General features: G+C 43.0%; 1 protein-coding gene across 13 annotated transcripts in view; it reads right to left on the bottom strand.

The window, feature by feature from the left end:
* ROBO2 (roundabout guidance receptor 2) overlaps positions 1–18,222 on the bottom strand; it is an 863,595-nt gene that overhangs the window by 143,421 nt on the left and 701,952 nt on the right. For all 13 annotated transcript variants that reach the window (XM_061627931.1, XM_061627933.1, XM_061627938.1 and 10 more), the window contains one exon: positions 10,030–10,261. In XM_061627931.1, the coding sequence (XP_061483915.1) occupies positions 10,030–10,261 (232 nt within the window). The remainder of the gene's footprint in view (positions 1–10,029; positions 10,262–18,222) is intronic.

The following is an 18,222-nucleotide window of genomic DNA, read 5'->3' as shown; positions in this document are numbered from 1 at the left end:
GTTAAAAAGAAAAAAAAATCAAATTACAAAGGCCTGTCTAAACAATATATTTTTCACAAGACATATGAAACAGGAAGGTTGATATGGTTCCTGCTGAACCCATACAGGTAGGGAGTTCCATAGGGCAGGGCCTGCCACAATAAAGACTCAATCCCTGGTGAAGGCAAACTGAACCTCAGGGGTGTGGGGAACCACCAAAATTGTCCCATCACAAGATCTCAATGATTGAGGTGGAGCATAAGGAATCAGATGGTCCTTAAGGTATGGAATGAGACCCAGTAGCTAAGCAGCAACTAGTCTAGCTCTCTCAGCAGTGGAGTAACATGTTGCCAGTAATCTGCTCCTGTGAGCAGCCCGGCCAATGCATTCTGTACTAGTTGAAGCCTCTGGACCAGGTACAAAGGCAGCCCCATATAAAGCATGTTACAGTAATCAAGTCTTGAGGTTACCAATGCATGGACCACTGTGGTCAGGCTGTTGTAATCTATGAATGGTTAAACTTGGAGTACCAGCTGGAGCTATACACAGCACTCCTGGCAACAGAGGTCACTTGGGCTTCTAGTGACACAGATGGATCAAGGACTACTCCAGAGTGCATACCAGCTCCTTCAGTGGGTGTGCAATCTCATCTGGAACAGGCAATCGACCTATTTCCTTGACACAGGAGCCACCTACCCACAAGGCCTCCAGCTTTCCAGTTTATTGACCCTCATCCAGTCCACCACTACATTTAGGCACTGGTTCAGGGCTTGTACAGCCTCTCCTGACTCAGATGTAATAAATAGAGTTAGGCATCATCAGTGTACAGCATATTGATCACATCTTGCTCCAAAGCTCCTAATAAACACTCCCAATGGCTTCATATAGATGTTGAATAGCATTGGAGATAGAATAGTGCCCTGAGGCATCCCATAGCGTAAGCACCATGGGGGTGAAACTGTCCCAGTGCTATACTCTGGACATGACCCTGCAAGTACAGTGCTGTGAAAAAGTATTTGCCCCGTCTGATTTTCTGTGTTGTTGCATATTTTTTGCACTGAATGTTGTCAGATCTTGAACCAAAACCTAATATTAGAGAAAATTTTCTTGACCCATTCCAGTCTGGATTCAGGCCTGGGTATGGGAATCACCCTTGGTTGTCCTGATGGATGAACTTTATTGGGAGAAGGACAGAGGCAGTGCGACCCTGTTACTCGTACTTAATCTCTCAACGGCTTTTGATACCATTGACCATGGCATCCTTGTGGTCCAATTTGGTGAGATGGGTATCAGAGGCACTGTTTTACAGTGGTTCCAATCCTATCTCCAGGGTTGTTTTCAGAGAATAGCATTGGGTGATTATCTTTCGGCCCCCTGGCAGTTGTGCTGTGGGGTGCTGCAGGGTCCCACCTTGTTCCTCATGCTGTTTAACATCTATATGAAGCCCTTGGGAGTGGTCAGCAGGAGCTTTGGGGCGAGGTGTCAGCAGTATGCTGATGATACCCAGCTCTATTTCTCTGTATCATCTGAATTGGGAGAGGCCATGCAAGCCCTGGACAGCTGCCTAGACTCATGGTGGGCTGGATGAAGGCCAGTAAACTGAGTCTGAATTCTAGCAAGACAGAGGCACTGTGGGTTGGTGGTTCCCGAGTTCAGATAATCGGTCAGTTGCTTGCTTTGGATGGGGTCGTACTCGCTCTGAAACAGCAGGTCTGTAGTCTGGGGGTACTTTGTCGCTAGAGGCCCAGGTAACCTCCATGGCTAGGAGTGCCTTTTACCAGCTTCAGCTGGTAAGACAGCTGTGGCCGTTTCTGGACCAGGATAGCCTGACCACTGTTGTCCAGGCACTGGTAACCTCCAGGTTGGATTACTGTAATGCACTCTATGTGCAGCTGTCCTTGAAGTTGGTCCAGCTGCAGCTGGTGCAAAATGCGGCAGCGAGACTGCTCACTGGGGCAGGGTATCGCCAACATGTCACCCTGCTGCTGAAAGAATTGCATTGGCTGCCCATTAGCTACCAGGCCAAGTTCAAGGTTCTCTTATCTCTTATACACCCAGTCAATCATTGTGTTCTGCAGGTGATGGCCTCCTGCAGATACTATCTTATCAGGAGGTCCGTTCTGCACAATATAGGAAACGGACCTTTAGTGTGGCGGCACCTACCCTATGGAACTCCCTACCTTTAAATATAAGACAGGCGCCATCTCTTATGTTTTCAGCACCTATTGAAGACTTTCCTCTTTCAACAAGCCTTTTAAGACCTTATCCCATTCTGCTTCTGTGTTAGAATTGCTTTTCAAAAAATGTTTTTAAAGTTGTTTTGTTTTAATGTATTTTAATGTCTGTTTTTATGAAGTTTTAAAGTGTTTTTAGTGTTATTGTTTGCTGCCCTGGGCTCCTGCTGGGAAGAAGGAGGGGATATAAATCAAATAATAAATAAAGGGAAGCTGAGTGAACAAACAACACAAAAGTTTGAGCCTTATTTCATTTATTTATTAAAGAAAATTAAGCAACACCCAGTGCCCCCATGTGAAAAAACAATTGTCCCCTTAGACTCAAAACCTGGTTATGTCACCTTTAGCAGCAATGACTGCAACCAAACACATCCTGTAGTTCCTGATCAGTCTCTCACAGTGCTGTGGTGGAATTTTGGCCCACTGCTGCATGCAGAACTGCTTTAACTCAGTGACATTTATGGGTTTTTGAGCATGAACTGCTCCTTGCAAGTTCTGCCACAACATCTCAATGGGTTTTAGGTCTGGACTTTGACTAGTCCATTCCAAAACTTTAAATTTCTTTTTCCTCAACAATTCTGATGTAGACTTACTTGTATGTTTCAGATCATTGTCTTGCTGCATGACGCAGTTGTGCTTCAGCTGACAGACAGATGGCCTGACATTTGCCTGTAGAATTCTCTGAGACAAAGCAGAATTCATGGTTCCTTCAATGATGGCACGTTGTCCAGGTCCTGATGCAGCAAAGCATCCCCAATCCATGCCACTGCCACCACCATGCTTGACCGTTGGTATGAGGTTCTTCATGTGGAATGCAATGTTCTGTTTTCGCCAGACATAACAGGGCCATGTTGCCCAAAAAGTTCCATCTTTGACTCGTCTGTCCACAGAACATTGTTCCAGAGCTCTTGAGGATCATCCAGGTGCTTTTTGGCAAACTCTAGATAAGCATTCATGTTCTTCTTAGTGAGCAGTGGTTTCTGCCTTGTTACTCTGCCATGCATCCCATGATTGCACAGTGTCTTTCTGATGGTGGAATCATGAACACTGACCTTGGCTGAGGTGAGAGAGGCCTGTGGATCCCTGGATGTTGTTCTGGGGTCATTTGTGACTTCCTGGATGATTTTACGCCTTGCTCTTGGAGAGCAGGACGGCCACTACTGCTGTCTCAAACCTTCTCCATTTGGTCAGTATGGCGCTGACTGTGGTTTGGTGGAGCCCCAGAGCCTTAGAAATGGCTTTGTAACCCTTTCCAGACTGATATGCATCAACAACTATTTCCAGAGGTGTTCAGAATTTTCTTTTGATCGTGGCAAGATGTGGCTTTGGAACCTATGTGCTGGGCAACTTCAATCTGATGGCAAGGGCCAAGTTACTCAAATTTATATTGGGCAGGGCTGGCCCAGTCAGGCCTGATTGTTTACCAAGGTATTCACACACATGACCCTAATAATCCCTTTCATTGGGTTGAGTTAATGGGGGGCAATTACTTTTTCACACACGGGCATTGGGGATTGCCTAACTTTCTTTAATAAATAAATGAAAGAAGTATCAAACTTTGTGTTGTTTGTTCACTTAGGTTCCCCTTTCTCTAATATTAGGTTTTGGTTCAAGATCTGGTAACATTCAGTGCCAAAAATATGCAACAGTGCAGAAAATTAAACAGGGGGCAAATACTTTTTCATGGCACTGTAGAAGCAGAGCCATCACAACACAGTGCCACTGATACCCATTCTGCTGAGTTGGTCGAGAAGGATAACATGGTCAATGGCATGGAAAGCTGCTGAGAGATCGAATAGAAGGAGCAGGGTTGCATTCCCCCTTTCCTTCTCTATAAGGGTAATCTATCAGGGCAACCAAGGCTGATTTGGTCCCAAACCCAGGCCTGAAACCATGCTGGCATGGATCCATATAATCAGTCTCATCCAGGAATGTCTACAGTTGTTCCGCCACAACCCTCTTAATCACTTTTCCTCAAAAGGAAGTATTTGCAACTGGGCAATAGTTGCTACAATCCATTGGGCCCAGGGCTGGCTTTTTCAGTAGTGGCTACATCACTACCTCCTTTAAGGCAGCAGGTACTACACCCTTACACAATGAGGCTATTCATCACTCCCTGGATCCACTGATCAACCCCCCTCAGCTCGATTTCACCAGCCATGATGGGCAGGGACTGAGAGGCACACAGATGGACACATCCCTGCAAGCACCCTGTTCACATCATTAGGTCTCATCAATTGAAATTAATCCCACAAATCAGGATAGCATGTAGGGTTTATCAAGCTACACCTCCACAGAACATCCTGTGCACATACATTATGGAGCCCATCTAACTATCCTTATTTTTCTACTTAATATACCCACTTAATGACTTCTAGCTTTGCTCCATAATGCAACTGAAAAAAGTAGCAAAACAATTTTATACTTTAATTTCTAATAATACAGTTTTCAACATAGAGTGCTGGCATTCAGGACTAGAAAATACACAGCAATCTCGCTTAAAATGTAATAGTGTGTGAGTGGGGAGAAACTGGAGCTATTTTTACATTTACATCCTTGCATATATGCATATACAATGCCTACATAATATGTAATATCTTGCTATCTAACTGTTCTATCCATCTGTATAATAATATCACTGTTAGAGCTGACATCATAATATATATTAAACCACTTCCCTGACAATGTTGCAGTTATTAAATGGTCCACACTGAAAAATAACATTTTAAACTGTTTTCTCATTTCCCTTGCTGCTTACTTGTGGAGAACACCATGCCTGATTCTTGACAGGTCAATTATTCCAGTGCTCAGTTCCTTCCCACAGATATTAAAGCACCAAAATCACTGCTCATCTTTTCCAGACATAACCCAACAGAATTCCATTTGTTACTTTCACAAGGCCAAAGAGGTACAAGATTAATGGATACTGAATTGAGACAAATGTCTGGTCTTCAGGAAAAGGGGGGGGGAACTGTGGTAAAATCGATTTTTTGAGTTAGGCCCCAGAAGAAACATTTCCTCTGAAATTCAATTCTGTGAAAAATGAGATACTTACTTTAAGTATTTGCCTTACTAAAAATAGACATTATCTGACTAAAAAGGTACAATATTCACATCCTATCTCCAAAGGTTTTTTGAAACACAGATTTTTCTCTATTAAAAAGTATTTATTTAAGCAGAATCATGCATCAATGCATGAAATATGACACTTTTAAAAAGCGTGCCCTTTTTCTCTGAGAAGTGAACCATATTCATTAAAACAAAAATCTACTTGGGATTATGTCTAAAAAAAGCATAAACCCAAGATAATTACAACGATAATTAAGGAACCAAAGAAAATGGCCATGGAATGACAGTTTGTGAATACAGAATTTTTTCCATGTAAGCCTGTAAATAGTCTCCTACACCAGCAGATACTTTGTGCACTTTTTTTTAACCCAGTACCTGACATTTAACTGTTGACAGTACAATTTGTTATAGTCTCCCCCCCCTTTTTTGTTTTACTGAAGGAGACACCAAGAGGCAGAGTGGCTGAAGGTTACATTAATCTACACAACAGTTTGGGGTTGTGAGTTTAACATATCTATAGGCAGGAACAGTCTAAAACATTTTGCTCCACAAGGAAGAAGCCTGCATTATATGATATTTCGTGGCATACACTACTGGAAAATGACAGTTATAAATGAACGTATCACTCAGTCTTCAGATACTTTACAGAATTAGAAAGGAAAAACAGATTTTCATGTATTTATTTTATTTATTTATTTATTTATTGTTGCATTTATATACCGCCCATAGCAAGTTGCTCTCAGGGCGGTAAACAGTATAGGATAAAATACATACATCGTAATAATAAAATCACAAAACATATATGACATAAAGAAAAACAAAAATACAATTAAACAAAATATAAGAAGATAAAGGATTAGTATACAAGATTAAAAAGCTAAAAAGATTAGAATGATTAAAATGCCTGGGAGCATAAGAAGGTCTTTACCTGGCGCCGAAAATATAATAATGTAGGCGCCAGGTGTACCTCTTTGGGGAGGCTATTCCACAACTTGGGGGCCACCACAGAAAAGGCCCTAGATCTAGTAACCACCCTCCGGGCTTCACAATGAGTTGGTACCCGGAGGAGGGTCTTAGATGACGAACGAAGTGAGTGGGTAGGTTCATAGTGGGAGAGGCATTCCACCAGTTATTGCGGTCCCACGCCATGTAAGGCTTTATAGGTCATAACCAACGCCTTGAATCTCACCCAGAAGCAAATAGGTAGCCAGTGCAGGCGAGCCAGAACAGGAGTTATGTGCGAAGACCGACTGGTCCTCGTCAATAGTCTAGCTGCCGCATTCTGCACTAGCTGAAGCTTCCGAACTGTCTTCAAGGGCAGCCCTATGTAGAGCGCATTACAGTAGCAGCTCTTATTTTTATTTTATTGGGAGACTAGGAGATGAAGTGAAATTAAAAACAAAAAAAATACATAAGCAAAAGATTGTAACCTGCTGGGTGTCTCAATCTGTCTAGTGGTTGTTTGGTAAAATTATTTTCTAACCTGATTTTTGGGGTACCTATGGAGACCTTCATAACAATGACAGAGCAGCTATATTGCACACACAGGGATTCCATCTAGTCTAGCATCCTATCAGCAAGAGTACCATCTAAATGCTTCCAGGATCTAGAAGACCATTGAGGTGCATACGGCGCCGACGCTGCTGTCTTTTCGGCGCCAGCTTAAGACCTGCCTCTTTTCTATGGCGTTTTAATTTAAATTTTAAAAAATTATGTAATCTGATTTTTGCACTTTATATGTTTTTGTAATATTTATTATGCACTTTTTATGAGATGTATTTTGTACTTTCTGTTGTACACCGCCCAGAGAGCTATTGCTAGTCGGGCGGTATAAAAATCTAATAATAAAAAAAAAGACCACTCCTATTGTTTGTCTCACAGCTACTGGTATTTAGAGGAACCCTGCCTCTGAAATGTCACCTAGGTTATTATGGTTATGAATGTGTCTAATTTTCTTTTAAAAACATAAAAGCCAGCACCAAAACCCAGGGCCAGTGCCAGAGGGTGGCCAGGTTGCACCCTGTGAGAACCTCTGGGTTCCAAGGGGCCCCTAAAGGCCCCCTCCTTAGGGTGGGTGGGTAGCACTCTCTTCTGCAATCCCCAGCAGCGTCAGCTCCTGACCCTGCAGTGGATTGCGAGAGGGAGCTCTCAGACACTCCCCCTACTGCTGCACAGGCCCCAACTACTCTCCTTTGATGTAAATGCTGGTTGTGCTGCGGGCACAAGCCTTCCATTAACCAAGATGGCGATGGAGGTTTCCCTAAGGGGCTGATTCCTCTTCCGCCATCTTGGTTGATGGCAGGGATGAGCACATGTAGCATGCATGCATGCCATCAACCAAGATGGCAGTGGAGGCATCAGCCCTTTAGGGAAGCCTCGGCCTCCATCTTAGTTGATGGCAGACTTGCACCCACAGTGCAAGCAGCATTTACATCAAGGGAGAGGTGGGTGGGCCATGCAGGCAGGTGTTGTGGGCCTGCGCGGCATTAGCGGGGTGTCTGGGAGCTCCCTCTCTGCGATGCATGGCAGGGGCGGGAGCCGACGCTGCCACAGATTGAGGAAGGAAGGTAGGTGGGGTGTGCGTGTGGGTGCTGGGGCCCGGGGCAGGCTGGTGCCCAAGGGCCCCGGCATGCCTGGCGCAGGCCCTGCTGAAACCATCACCACATTTGTGGCAGTGACTTCCAAAATATTATGCATTGTGTAAAGAATGACTTGCTTATATCTGCCCTCAATCTATATTCCATCAATTTCACTGAGTGCCCCCAAGTTATGAAAAGTATTATGATGCATGAGTGTTATGAAAGACGAAAAACAGTTCTCAGGCACTTTATCTACACCATACATAATTTAATAAACTTCTGCAGTGCCTTCCCTTAGCCGTTTTTTTGCCAAAATAGAAAGTCGAAAGCACTTTAGTTTTCTCTGTAGGAAGAGCAGTCCAACCTCTTGATAATTTTGGTTGACATTTCCTGTACCTTTGCGATATCTAGAACATGTTTTTGAGATTGGAACTGTTTGAGACCAAATTGGTCTTTGCAACCAGAACTATTTATACATAGTATTCAAAATTGTCCACAGCATGGATTATACAGCCACAAGAATGGCTGTATACTGTAGCCAGCATGGATTTTTCACATTCCGCAACGTTAAATTGAAAATACTCCCCATACCATTCTGCTGCTTCCCATAAGCTCATTTCAAAACAAAAACTTACAAAGCGTATAGCCCTGAACTCAGAAACGCTTGCTTAACAACCCTCTAATTTTTCATGATGATACACAAAACAGTCAGAGAGAAATCCCCTCCCTCTTGCCCCTTCCCTCCCCCTTCCTTTGTCCTTCCTTCTCCTTCCCTTCCCTCTCCTCTCCACTCCCTCCTTCTTCACCTCCCCCATGATGGTTTACCTATCCTAAGCATGATTGCATGGGAGTAAATCCCATTGAACTCAATAAGCATGCAAATGATCAGACCTGCCTTTCCCTTCCTGCTCCCTCTTCTCCTTCCCCTCTCTCGTTCCCCTCCCCTCCTCCTCCCTTCTTTCTTCTTCCTCCTTTCCTGACCACTCAAGCCCTCCCTCCCTCTTCTTTCTCCTCCCCCGTAGTCAGTTTCACCTATCCTAAGTATGATTGCATAGGAGTAAATCCCACTGAACTCAATGAGCATGCAAATGATCAAACCTGCCCTCCTTCCCTACCCCTGTCCTTCCTCCTCTTCCCCCTCCCCCGTGGTCAGACCTGGGAGACCAGGGTTCAAATCCCCACATAGCCAGGAAGCTCACTGAGTGACCTTGGGCCAGTCACTGCCTCTCAGCCTCATGAAAACCCTATTCATAGGGTCGCCATAAGTTGGAATCAACTTGAAGGCAGTACATTTACATTTAAGCATGATTGCAGGGGAGTAAATCCCATTGAATTCATTAAGCATGCAAATGATCAATCTATTCTCATCAAACTTGCACAATTTTGGTTGGTCTTTCACAGTCCAATCCACTTCCTGTGTAGCTTGGAAGAATTTGGTAACATGTGCCTCTGAGCATATGAGGGTCTTTTTTGCCTATTAGTGAATTTATATAAAGGTATTGTGATATTGACTGTTCTATTTTTAATATATCTCCTAGTGATCCCTAACACGGAATTTGCCTTTTTGTTAAACATATTCACCTGATTTGGAGGTTCTTTCAAGCTCTTCACTGTCTACTTGGCCTTTCACCATCCTAAATAATTTGTTGTCACTTGCAAATCTAACTTCCCCTGATAGTTTATGCAGACGGAAAATAACAGTACCAGGAGGGGAGAGTGTTCTTACACTCAGGTCCTGCTTGCGGGCTTCCCCCAGGCACCTGGCTGGCCACTGTGAGAACAGGATGCTGGACTAGATGGGCCACTGGCCTCATCCAGCAGGCTCTTGTGTTCTTAATTTAAATTCTAGAGATCTCACCATTCACTACTCTTCATTTCAACTGTCTATTTACTCATATTCTTCTCTCTTTTATTCAACCAGTTACTGATGCATCTTGTTATGAATGTCTGCTATTTTTATTATGCATATAAATATGAAAATGTTATCAGTGATTGCAATTGACTGCTATGGAGCTCTGATGCACACGTAAAGGTTTACTGAAGAAAAGTGGTTAATTCCTGCTTGTGAAAAGCTCCATATGCCTATTGGAGCAACATGGAACACTAGATAATTGCAACTGACTCACTAAAACACATGGACCTATTTCTTCTTTAACAATTTTATTTACCTTCTTCTGTGGTACGGGCAGATTTTGATTCGCTGTCCATCCCTTGAAACTCATTGAAATATGGTCGAACTTTAATTTCATAAGTAACTCCTTTTTTCAAGTTGATTAGGACAGCACTGCGCTCTGTGGGAACTTTGACCTCCAGAGTCTGCCATGCAGAAGGGGAAGGTAGGCCCGATGTTTGCCGATATATGACTCGATAACCTTGAATAAATTGGGATTGGCGATCAACCTGTAATACAATTAACACAAACATTTCCATCATCAGATGAAACAAGATCTTTTACTTCGTTTTCTCTGAGTTGCCATACACAGAGAATTCAGTTGTGTAATTGAATAACCTGGCTCATAAAACAAAACTGCCAAATTGAGTGCACTGGGGTTGCATGCACTTTCCTCCAACTATTATTAGCAGTACTGAAAATGAGATACAGAGATGATTGCACAATATGCAGCTTTGTCTCTAAAAAGCAATAAAAAGTGTTTGTGTAATGGTCAAGCAAAGTGCCAGAAAGAATTATGCAACTGGCACATTCAGTCTGTCTGCACACATATGCATCCGGCTGGCTAGCTAATTCTAGCCTGCAAGTCAAGATTCCACAAGTAGGATTTTCTTCACTCTCTTGACAGGTTGCTTAGCTCATCAAAGATTTTCCAGAATTAAGAGTTACGGTGGTTTGGGCAATATCAAGAACATCAAGGTTAAAGACTTTTACCATCTTCTCATTATGAGTTACCTTTACTAAACTCTCTTTACACTGTAAACTTCTTCAGCTGGAGATCAGGTTCTTATGACAGGAAAAAAACACACATAACCGGCAAAACAAGAAACTGAAATAAAATTTATGACATCAATGCATAAATATGTTTCATCAGAACAGCCATTGTTAAAAACCTTGCAACATATGTTGCAACAGCATTAAGCTTGCATTTTATAAACTTCTCTAGATACACTTTAAGGGAATTTATGTACTGAAAGAGGGACATAACTCACAATAATAGCTTGTTAATACTGAAGGAATCAAGCTGTGTTTTTAAGAAGAACATTAAGCAGCTGTTTCGAAATGCAAGGCGTCCGTAAATCAGGACAAAATGTTTTTATCTGCATTTAAGTTTCATTAATTAAATGCTTTATGGACATAGACTTTATGAACCTAGTGTTTGCTACAAAACATACTTTCAGTTCCCCTCTATAGTTTGTTATATATAGCCACAACCTATGGTATTCATGGTGGATGATGTAGCAATAAAAGGAATATTAAGTTTCCTTACATTTTAATATTTGGCTTTGACCAATGATGATTGTGAAGCTTTTCTGCCATATCCCATTAATTTTAGTCCATGTACTTGGACTGCATGCTTGTATGTATAGAGAAGGATGTAAAACAAAACTCAGAAGAAAAGGTGGCCAAGTCTCATAAAGAGTAGCAAATATAGATCAAAAAGAATCTTTCCCCCTGCTCTCTTTAGGAGCCCAACTGAAAGGACCAGTGCCAGGGTGACTGGACACCTGCAGTTTTTCAACATACCCACGGCCAATCTTCCTACCAAGACAAAATTCATAATGCTGTATGAATTAAGATAGGTGCCTGTTTAAGCCACCAAATTTAAGCTTAAACCTTGTCATATCTAAATTATAGCAGTGGGCCTAAATCCCCTTCTCAACTCAGAGGAAGGGTGGCAAAAATCTGGTGGCCCAGTTAACACTGCTAACTTCGGCTGCAATCCAATACACACTTATGTGGGAGCAAGTCCCATTAAACCCCATGGAGCTTATTTCTCTGAACTTTGGTCCTGGCAGCTAAAGATAGAGGGTTGATCTAACTAGGTTCCACTCAGAGTAGACCCACTGAAATTAATGAACCTAAGTTAAGTCATGTTCACTAAGTTAAATGGGTTGACTCTATGATTAACACTAGATACAACCCTGAGTTGCTGAAAAGGACAGGAACCAAGTGTCTTCTCCTCCCACATTTGTTACTGTGTGCAGGGCCTAATTACCTCCCACATTTTTCACACAATTCTCTTATCATCCTGCGCCCTCTGCTCTCTCAATTCATCATGCTTTAAAATCTCTGTAAATCTGTCGTTCTTTCACATTTTCTTCTTAACTCAAAACTTCTCTTTCCCCTTCTTTTCTCATTTCAACCACATATTTTAAACCAATTTGGTTGTGTGTGAGTGAGAGAACAAAAGGAGAGTAGAAAAGGCTAGAATTGAGCATCCTGCCAACTCATGTTTTCCATGGGAAGTGAGTTATGTCCTGCTGGTCTGATTGTGAGATACAGTTGTTAAGGATACAAAAACCTTGTTTTCATCAATGCCAATCCTAGATCAAAGCCTAGGCTGACTTCTTGGTGTTGGGCTGGTGACCAGTAGGCATTACTGTCTCTAGTAGTTTTCCATGAAGCCTGCAAGTGTGAAGACGTAACTGTGGTTAAGGGGGAGTTATGTCTATGTTCTGTCTGGGAACGGACTGCCAGGGTCGTTGCTATGGTAGCCATCTGATAGCGACTGGGAAAGTTCTAACAGAGTCTATGTGTTCTCTTCTTCTGAATTATGCCTCTGAGCTGAGAGGCTGTCTTTTGTGTTCATCTATGGAGAGAGATGTACCAGAAGGGGGGTGACTGAAGAATCTCTACATGTATTTAATCTTAAGCCTCTGGCCTTACTGTCTTTCAATAAAGACTCTTAACATGCTCTGAAGAAGTTTATTGCTCAACTTAACTCCAACGTAATGTATGCTGTTTCACACAACAACGCACACAAGCCAACAGTGGTAGCAGAGGATGGTTACGCTCCACAGCGCATTACACCAGAGTAAGTTGCTGGTCTGAAAGGCAGACGGAGTTCCAGAGAGGGTATTGAAAATAAAACAGCCAATATCATAATGCCATTGTATAAATCTATGGTGCAGCCGCATTTGGAATACTGTGTACAGTTCTGGTCACCTCATCTCAAAAAGGATATTATAGAGTTGGAAAAGGTTCAGAAGAGGGCAACCAGAATGATCAAGGGGATGGAGCGACTCCCTTACGAGGAAAAGTTGCAGCATTTGGGGCTTTTTAGTTTAGAGAAAAGGCGGGTCAGAGGAGACATGATAGAAGTGTATAAAATTATGCATGGCATTGAGAAAGTGGATAGAGAAAAGTTCTTCTCCCTCTCTCTTAATACTAGAACTCGTGGACATTCAAAGAAGCTGAATGTTGGAAGATTCAGGACAGACAAAAGGAAGTACTTCTTTACTCAGCGCATAGTTAAACTATGGAATTTGCTCCCACAAGATGCAGTAATGGCCACCAGCTTGGACGGCTTTAAAAGAAGATTAGACAAATTCATGGAGGACAGGGCTATCAATGGCTACTAGCCATGATGGCTGTGCTCTGCCACCCTAGTCAGAGGCAGCATGCTTCTGAAAACCAGTTGCCGGAACCCTCAGGAGGGGAGAGTGTTCTTGCACTCGGGTCCTGCTTGCGGGCTTCCCCCAGGCACCTGGTTGGCCACTGTGAGAACAGGATGCTGGACTAGATGGGCCACTGGCCTGATCCAGCAGGCTCTTCTTATGTTCTTATGTTCTTATTGTACCAGACGGAGGTGAGCAACATGGCTGTAAACCTGCCTGGGGGAGGCTTGCCGATGGAACGACTTAATGAAAAGAATTTTGGCAGCTGGAAGCCGAGGATGCGGGCTTTGCTGATAACAGAGGATTTATGGGACGTGATTGAAGAAAACCCCCCGGCGGTATTGACCGCGGCCTGGAAGCGTCGAGACCAGAGGGCGCAGGCGTTTATAATCTTGGCTCTATCGGATTCTCAACTGATGTGTGTGAGAGATGAGCCGTCGGCTAAACAGACGTGGGACGCGTTGCAGGAATTGTCCCAGGAATGGCAGCGGAGGCAGGAGGCGCAGAGAGCCCAGCCGGTGGAAGCTGTCAGAAGCAAGGAGGAGAAATATGCCGAACTGGAGCAGGCTGCTGAAAGCAGACAGGAAAACAAGCGGGAGCAGCAGCGGCTGAAGTCTTGTTTTGCCTGTGGGGCCCATTGGCATCTCCATAAAGATTGTGCAATCAAGCGAAACTCCAGGGACGGAGGCTTGAAGCAGGGAAGTGTGAACTTTGTTTGTAAACAGAAGTCTAAAGACTTGGAACAAATTAACTTTATTGTCGACAGCGGAGCAAGCCATATATTAATTAAAGACAGGAGTCTGTTTTACACGTCTACAGATGAGCAGGACTTTGTTTTACTTGCTGATGGATCACGGAAATCCGTAAAAGCACGTGGTCTGGTTAAATTTGACAAACCTGGCATAATGACAGACTGTTTGTTCGTTCCGGACTTGGCTCATAATATTTTATCAGTGGGCAAACTGGTGAGTTGTAATTATTCAATTTTGTTTCACAAATACCAATGTTTTGTAATGAGGGGAGATCAAGTGTGCATGCAGGGAAGCCTTGATGATTCACAGTTTAAAATGTCCATGGGTGTGAAGTGTGCTGATGCCTTGAGTTTAATGGGGCGGAAAGGGAATGACCGCCAGAGCTGTAAGAAGACAGCTGTTAAAAGCACACAGCCACAGTATTCATGTAATGCAGTCAGGCTGATGCCTGAAAGAGTGCATCGCAGCCGAGTTTACAAGCCACAGGGTAAGAGACGTAGCAAACTTGCGCCCAGAGCACAGCAAGGTTTTGTTTTGGGATTTCAGAATGCATATTTCAGCAGTTAATTCTGAGCAGAAGCATTAAAGTCTCAGAAAAGCCTTGGGATCAAAGGGAGACAGTCCTTCTTACAGGAACAAATGACACACGAACACAATTTAAGCCAGATGTTGACATTAAAGTGGAAGGTACACAAATACCTCTCAGAGATGCTTTGAATGAGCTCATTTCTGGAAAACGCAGATCAAAGAAACGAAAAGCTGAGGAAATGGAAGCTCCTGCGCAGGTTGTGCCAAGCACAAGCACAAATGGGGGGGCAGAGAGAGCCGAAGCTCTGGTTCCTTTAAGACGCTCCACGAGAGCGAATTTAGGCAAACTGCCTGACAGATTTACTGTGGGATTAATAACAAGTCCTGGAATGAATAAAGTTGTAGACATGGATCCTGAGACACTTTATTTGACATGTGTTGAACCAAAGTTTGATTGAACAACGTTTTAAGCTAAATGTACAGAGAGTTTCTGAAATGTACTGCTATGTACTGAGATGTAATTTTGAACTGTACTGAACTGAAAAATGCAATGTACTGAAATGTATTGCAAGAGGTATTGTAGAAATGTATGACTGTATGACTATGTATTATGGAGATGTATTTCGTGTGTATTTTGCAGTCTTAATGGGAAAAAGGGAGGCTGTTGGGCTGGTGACCAGTAGGCATTACTGTCTCTAGTAGTTTTCCATGAAGCCTGCAAGTGTAAAGATGTAACTGTGGTTAAGGGGGAGTTATGTCTATGCTCTGTCTGGGAACGGACTGCCAGGGTCGTTGCTATGGTAGCCATCTGATAGTGACTGGGAAAGTTCTAACAGAGTCTATGTGTTCTCTTCTTCTGAATTATGCCTCTGAGCTGAGAGGCTGTCTTTTGTGTTCATCTATGGAGAGAGATGTACCAGAAGGGGGGTGACTGAAGAATCTCTACATGTATTTAATCTTAAGCCTCTGGCCTTAATGTCTTTCAATAAAGACTCTTAACATGCTCTGAAGAAGTTTATTGCTCAACTTAACTCCAACGTAATGTATGCTGTTTCACACAACAACGCACACAAGCCAACAGTAAGCCCCATTAAACAAAGAGAGACTTACTTCTGAGTAGACATGTATACTATTATGCTGTAAGACCTATACAGTGAATTCTTGCTGAGTGCTTGCCTTTAGGTCTTGAACAACAAGAGACCTGTCAAAGCCTCTGCAAAATTTTCACATTTTTTCATTTGCTTCTACATTTGGCATTTGGAGAGGGGATTATTTAACATCCACCCACATTTATTTATTTATTTACTAAATTAAAATTAAATTAAATTAAATTTATCCTGCTCTTCCTGCCAGTAGGAGCCCAGGGCCCAGGATGTATTAGCACTCGCAGAAAATAACTTCTCATCTCAGACAAACCCACCCCAGGAAAGATGAATCATGGTGGCTAGGCAAAAAGGAAGGTCAAACTAGAAAGATTCCAAGGACTTCTAGAAAATAAAATTGGGGAAAGTGAATTAACAGGGAGAGGAAAACAGAAGCTCTTTAAGATCCCAGGGATTCCTACTGCCTGATGTCCAAACAACTCAATTTTATCAATCAAAGCTTTGACTCCACTCATTGGCTAAAACCACAGACAGGTGGGAGCAGCCAGGTTGGTTCATTTCACAGAAATGCTTAGAAGGGCACCTCTGTATATTTTGTTTCATAATTTGCTTGGTGCTTGTGATGATGCAGCCAGCAACGTGTCCTTTCAAACCTTGCCCTTCTTGGCTTATTAAAGCTTGCCAAGGGGATGGTTCCAGCTGCCCTGAAAAAAGTGGTGATCTGACCACTCCTGAAAAAGCCCACCCTGGACCCATTGGTTTGCTTCAATTACTCCCTTCTTAGGGAAGGTGATTGAGAGGGTTGTGGCACAGCAATTGCAAGTACTCTGAGATGAAACATTATCATGACTCATTCCAGTCTGGATTTAGGCCTGGTTATGGGACTGAATAGGCCTTCGTCACCCTGATAGATGATCTTTATCGGCAGAAGGACAGGGGAAGTGTGACCCTGTTACTCTTTCTTAATCTCCCGGCAGATTTCAATACCATTGAACATGGTATCCTTTTGGGCCGACTTGGTGAGATGGGTATTGGAGGCACTGTTTTACAGTGATTCCAATCCTATCTCCATGGTTGTTTTCAGATAATACCATTGGGTGATTGTCTTTTGGCCCCCTGGGGCTGCCCTTGAGAGCAGTCATCAGGAGATTTGGGGTGAGGTGTCAGCAGTACACTGACAATACCCAGCTCTATTTCTCTGTAACATCTGGATCAGGAGAGGCTGTGCAAGCCCTGAACCGCAGCTTGGACTTGGTAGAGGGCTGGATGACAGTCAATAAACTGAGTCTGAATCCTTGCAAGATGGAGATGCTGTGGGTTGGTAGTTCCCAAGTTCAGATAATTAGTCAGTTGCCTGCTTTCGATGGAGTCATACTCCCTCTGAAAGAGCAGGTCTGTAGTCTGGGGATGCTCCTGGATCCATCTTTGTTACTTCAGCTGGCAAGACAACTGTGACAGTTTCTAGACTGGGATAGCCAGACTACTGTTGTCCACGTACTGGTAACCTTCAGGCTAGATTACTGTAATGCACTCTATGCGGGGCTGCCCTTGAGATTGGTCCAGAAGCTGCAGCTGGTGCAAAATGCGGCCGCGAGACTGCTCACTAGGGCAGGTTATCACCAACATGTCACCCCACTGCTGAAAGATTTCCACTGGCTGCATATTAGCTACCGGGCTAAGTTCAAAGTTCTATTTTTGGTGTAGAAAGTCCTATACAGCTTGGGACCAGGATACCTGAAAGATCATCTTATCCCTTATATACTCAGTCAATCAGTGTGCTCTGCAGGTGATGGCCTCCTGTAGATACCATCTTATCAGGAGGTCCGTTCTGCACAACATAGGAAACAGACCTTTAGTGTAGTGGGACCTACCCTTCTGATTTCCCTCCCTTTAAAGATTAGACAGACACCATCTCTGTTAACTTTTCGGTGCCCACTGAAGACGTTCCTCTTTCAACAAGCCTTTTAAGCTGAGACCTTATCCCAGTCTGCGTCTGTGTTATAATTCCTTTTAAATATGTTTTTAAACCTTTTTTCATAGATCTTTTAAACTTTTTCTTTAAAAATGTTTTAAAAGATGTTTTGTTTTAATATATTTTAAAGTCTGTTTGTATGATGTTTTAGTGCTTTTGTTTGTTGCCCTGGGGTCCTACTGGGAGGAAAGGCAGGATATAAATCAAATAATAAACAAACAATCTTTCTTTATAGGAGAGCTAGAGACTTATTTTTTAAAAAAGTTAAAGGTCAGGGTCTGGGGCCAATTTCTGGGGATGCCAATGAAGACCTTCATGGGTGCCATTGCACCCTCAGGTACTGGGTTTGTGACCCCTGAGTTACATATTCTGGCCATAATTAAATGAATAATGTGCTTTATTGAAGAAAGGGAGGAAGTCTGTCTTGTGAGAAGA

This window comes from Rhineura floridana, chromosome 5 (genome assembly GCF_030035675.1).
Source record: "Rhineura floridana isolate rRhiFlo1 chromosome 5, rRhiFlo1.hap2, whole genome shotgun sequence".
Lineage (NCBI taxonomy): Eukaryota > Metazoa > Chordata > Lepidosauria > Squamata > Rhineuridae > Rhineura > Rhineura floridana.
Note: the sequence above shows the minus strand (reverse complement) of the source record. Positions and strands in the feature narration are given on the sequence as shown.